The sequence below is a fragment of the Myotis davidii genome, unplaced genomic scaffold, assembly GCF_000327345.1.
Source record: "Myotis davidii unplaced genomic scaffold, ASM32734v1 scaffold534, whole genome shotgun sequence".
Taxonomy (NCBI): Eukaryota; Metazoa; Chordata; class Mammalia; order Chiroptera; family Vespertilionidae; genus Myotis; species Myotis davidii.
In genome coordinates, this window is record NW_006286678.1 from 7,117,427 (window position 1) to 7,122,465 (window position 5,039).

Below are 5,039 nucleotides of genomic sequence, written 5' to 3' on the forward strand. Positions count from 1 at the left end.
GTTGACTATGTTGCTGCTGGCACTCAGCACTGCAGGCATAGCATTGCCACCTCCTGTGCCCTCACATGCCTTGCTGCTGCCATCCTGCCCCAGTGGCCACCCCTTTCCACCCCTCTGATGGCCCAACCCAGGCTCGTCATCACTTTCTCCTTTGCTTTTTTTAAATAGAATTTATCCCCACATAACCTGTATATTTCTTTGTTTATTGTCTGCCTCTCCCCACTAGATTGTAAGCTCCTTGAAAGCGGGAACTTTGTTTTGTTCACTGTGGTAGCCCCAGCACCTAAAACAATGCCTGACATGTAGAAGGTACTCAAAAACACTTATTGAATGAATGAATAAATGTACCAACCAATGGAGAGCTAGAACTGTTGTGAGTTCATCTGGCTAGAGGACAAGACGCTGGAGAATGTGTAATGAAGGTGTCCACATGGGCTCCTATAGCTATGTCTCTCCTACTAGACTAATGGGAAGAGCTGACAATTCCAAGAACCCAAGCCCCCCGGGAGTTACTGTTAACTATCTGTAATTGTAAGGTTGAGGGCCTAGATAGTACAGGATTCATTTAGTTTGGGAATGGTACAAAGGGCAGTCCAATCAATCTTAAAGTTAGCTAGAGTAGTTTTCTGGCTTCTAATCCAAAAACCTTGACTGAATAGGTTCAAGAAATTGAAAGAAAGCCCCTGTGTTTGGGTTTGTGGATAGACAAGGAGAGAGTGATACATAGAAATAGATAAGACCTTCTCTAAAAGTAAGACTAAACAAATGTGTTTAGTATTAAGTGGATGAGGAGTGGAAACCCATGAAAGAATTTAAGCAGGGGAATGATATGGTCAGATTTGTGTTTTGAAATATTGTCTTGCCCAGACAGTGTGGCTCATGGATTGAGCGTCAACCCCTGAATCAAGAGGTCGCTGGTTTAATTCCTGGTCAGGGTACATGCCCAGGTGGCGGGCTTGATCCTCAGTAGGGGGCGTGCAGGAGGCAGCCAATTGACATTTTTATCTCTATATCCCTCTCCCTTCCTCTCTCTCTAAAATCAATATTAATAAAAAAAAGAAAAAAGAAATATTTTCTAGCTGAAGTGTGAATGGATTGGAGGAGGTCAGAGTGAATTATGGAAAAAATAAAAACATTCCAGAGGAAGTAGCATGAACATCAAGGAACACAATAGAGTATTGTAGTTGGGCCAGGGCTTGGCAAAGATCTTTCATTTATCTCTCTATAGTACAGGGAAGAAGGAGTTTGAAGGCTATTGCTGGCACAAGACTGGGAATGAAGAGAGGTGGGAGGTAGGGCAGGATAAGTTAGAAGGGCTTTCTTTTTAATGTTTATAAGAACTTTCAGGAGAGACCACCACAACATCCATGATTTACACAAATAAGAAGAACTGAATTGAAATAAAGTCTAACTTGAACCATCGATGTATAAATGCCAGTACTTGGGATTATAGTGACAATCTCCTAAACTCTTAAAAATTTAGAATCTTGAGAGAGTTAAGCTATGAAATCAACACATAGATGATTAACCAGTTATGGTTATGGAGAAATTAGCCAGCCCTAATAGCAGGAGTTGAAAACAATAATGTGTAAATTATAGATGGAAGCTTTTAAATTATAGGTTATAGTTGATACATTAGCATGTTTACACTATGATGTGGAACTCTACTGGTGTACCAATTATAGATATGACTATCAAGAATTTGAAAAAAAAAGAATTTGAAAAGATTATTAAAAATTTTTAATCAGAATGGCTATCATCAAAATCAACAAACGACAAGTGCTGGCGAGGATGTGAAGAAAAAGGGCCCTAGCTGGTTTGGCTCAGTGGATAGAGCATTGGCCTGCGGACTGAAGGGGCCTGGGTTTGATTCCAGTCAAGGGCGCATGCCCAGGTTATAGGCTCGATTCCCAGTAGAGGGTGTGCAGGAGGCAGCCAATTTATGATTCTCATCATTGATGTCTCTATCTCTCCACTCTCCCTTTCTTTTGGAAATCAATAAAAATATATATTTTTTAAAAAGGAACCCTTGTACATTGCTCGTGGGAAGGCAGACTGGTGCAGCCACTGTGGAAAACAGTATGGAGTTTCCTCAAAAAAACTAAAAATGGAACTCCCATTTGACCCAGTAATCCCACTTCTAGGAATATATCCCAAGAAATCAGAAACACCCATCAGAAAGAAGATATGCACCCCTATGTTCATAGCAGCACAATTTAACATAGCTAAGATTTGGAAACAGCCTAAGTGCCCATCAGCAGATGAGTGGATTAAAAGCCTGTGGCACATCTACGCAATGGAATACTACGTTCCTGTAAAACAGAACTCCTACTATTTGCAAAAGGATGGATGGACCTGGAGAGCATTATGCTAAGTGAAATAAGCCATTCGGAGAAAGATAAACATCACATGATCTCACTCATTTGTGGAATATAATGAACAACATAAATTGATGAACAAAAATAGATCCAGAGACATAGAAGCATCGATCAGATGCTCAAACCTCAGAGGGAAGGCAGGGGAGGGTGGGAGTGAGGGAGCAAGAGATCAACCAATGGACACAGACAATAGGGGGTTGAGGACCTGTGCTGGGGGGCGGGGGGCAAGAGGAGGGGAGCAGGCTGGGAGAGGTCAATGGGGGGAAAAATGACATGTAATACTTTCAGCAATGAAGAATTAAATAAATAAAATGTAAAAAATGAAAAAAAAATTAAATCAGAAATTATATATCTATTTAATCATGAAACCTAATGTCAAAAAGGCAATATTCACAGAAACATGCTCAAATTCCTCATGAAAAATTTAAAACATTTTATTTGAATATTTAGCCTTAATAAAGGTTGTGAGTTTCTCCTTATGAAGGGAGTGTCCAGAGGCGCACGCTGCCGGAAACGGCCACAGGGGTAGCAGCCCTAAGTCTCCCGACTCAGAGGCGCTGGTGGTGGCAGGGGAGGGGCTCTCCGGGGGAGAGAAGCTGGGGAACTCCCAGGAACCACGCTTGGGCCACGCCCCACTGAGGGACCAATAGTGGCGGGCGTTAGGCGAGACACTCAGCCAATCTGATGACAGGCGCTGGTGACGAACATTGTTGCTCGCCAGTTTGTCTGGTGACGTCATCCCACAGCGCCGGAAGTGGCGCGTCAAAGGAGTACCGCGAACTCATCCGTCACAGCTGTTTGAGGTAAGGCAGTTTGGGCCTACCTCCTGTGCTGGCCGTGATGGCGTAGACCTCATGCCGGCTCACTTCTGCTTTTGAGTGACGTGCCTGAATAACGCTCGGCCGGCGTTGCTCCTTCCTCGGGCTCCGGGGCTCTCGGATCCCTCCGGCCCCCTTGGGCCGTGTTTGGCGGCGCTCACGTTCTTCTCCGCCCCACTTGGCGTCCGTTCACCTGTGCCCCTGACACCCGTCCCTAGCTTGGTCGCAACACAAGTAGAGCAACTATTAGAGCGTGGGCACTGCCCAGCCCGTGGGCGGTCAGGTAAGGACATTGTTTCCTTCGGAAACCCTCCCTGAAAGGAGCTTGAGGGCCTTTCACAGCGGTGGGAAGGCAAGGCTGTTCCCAGGCGGACCAGGGATGGTCGTTCCACACAGCGGGGGTCTAATTTCCATTGGGAATAATGTGGCCCAGGTGTGGGGCCTTCTGGGAATTTGATGTATTGGGGATCGTTAGAACACGGGACAGGACTCTCCATGGGGGGAGACAGTGCAGATTGGTGCCTTTTCACGTTAGCTGCACGGTCTGCTGTCGGGTGGTCCTGAGCTCCTGCTTTCATCCTGTTAATAGTACAGACTATTAACATGAGTGATAATGCATACTTTTTGCCAGACACTGATCTTTACATACTAACTCGTTTAGCCCGTGTAGTGTAGAGCGGTTATTAATATTGTTTTACAGCCGAAGAAATAAAGGCTTACGTCAAATAACTGACCTCAAGTCACACAGTGAGGAGGTTGTGGCGCCACGATTTGAACTCCAGCATTTGGACTTTAGAGGCCTGGATGTTGCCCACTATTTATGCTGATTTTGTTCAACTGTTCATCAAGTGCCTGAGCACCTCACTCTGTTGTTATCTACTATTTTATGGAGAAAATTGAGGTCATCAGAGGTGCCCTTCCTCACATTTCTGCTTTTGCTTTCCCATTTACAAAACCATCTAGATTTACACTCATGTTGATCTTAAGTCTCAGAGGATGAGGATGAGCTGTATCCTCTGATCAAAGCAAATCCCTTTACCCGTGTTCCTGATCTTTTATACTCTCACCTATGAGAGCTTGTTTTCATTTGTGCTTTCTGCCCCTGTCCCAGTCATGTATAAACAAGGCCAGGTTTCTCAGGACCCTGGCCATCTCTCATCCCCACGTCCACTATGCAAGCCAGAAAGAAAAAAGTTCTTGGTGATCATCTTCCTTTAGCTGTCATCCAGTGACTCTTCCCCCTTCTTATCCAGACTGTTTTAAAGGGCATTCTAAATTCTGTCTCCATTTTCTCAACTCCCATTCCCTTCTGCAGTCTGCTTTCAGACCTATTATTCCCCTGAAATCTTACCCTAAGGTCACCAGTGATTGTTCCTCAAACCAGATAGTCATTTAAAAATCATCACTGGATTGATTCCCTTGCTGTTTTTGAGACTTGATACCTCTCACTCCCTTTTTTATTTTTATTTTTGTTAATCCTCACCAAGGATATTTTTCCATTGATTTTTTAAAATATATTTTATTGATTTTACAGAGGAAGGGAGAGGGATAGAGAGTTAGAAACATCTATGAGAGAGAAACATCGATCAGCTGCCTCCTGCACACCCCCCATTGGGGATGTACCCACAACCAAGGTACATGCCCTTGACTAGAATCGAACCTGGGGCCCTTCAGTCCGCAGGCCGATGCCATATGCACTCAGCCAAACCAGTCAGGGCTCCATTGATTTTTTTAGAGCGAGTGGAAGAGAGGGGGACAGAGAGAGAGAGAGTGAAACCTTGATGTGAGAGAGACACACTGATTGGTTGCCTCCCACACGAGCCCCTACCAGAGCTGGAGATCA

The 5,039-nt window shown here is 44.7% G+C and overlaps 1 protein-coding gene across 3 annotated transcripts in view; it reads left to right on the plus strand.

Annotated features, from left to right (window-relative positions):
* The first annotated feature begins 2,998 nt into the window (after positions 1-2,998).
* APTX (aprataxin) overlaps positions 2,999-5,039 on the plus strand; it is a 17,624-nt gene continuing 15,583 nt past the window's right edge. Inside the window, exon 1 of one of the 3 annotated variants that reach the window (XM_006758595.2) lies at positions 2,999-3,181. In XM_006758595.2, coding sequence (XP_006758658.1) covers positions 3,063-3,181 — 119 coding nt within the window. In that variant the 5' untranslated portion in view covers positions 2,999-3,062. Of the gene's footprint in view, positions 3,480-5,039 lie in introns of all 3 variants that reach the window. The other 2 variants (XM_015560580.1, XM_006758596.2) reach the window with 2 other exon arrangements.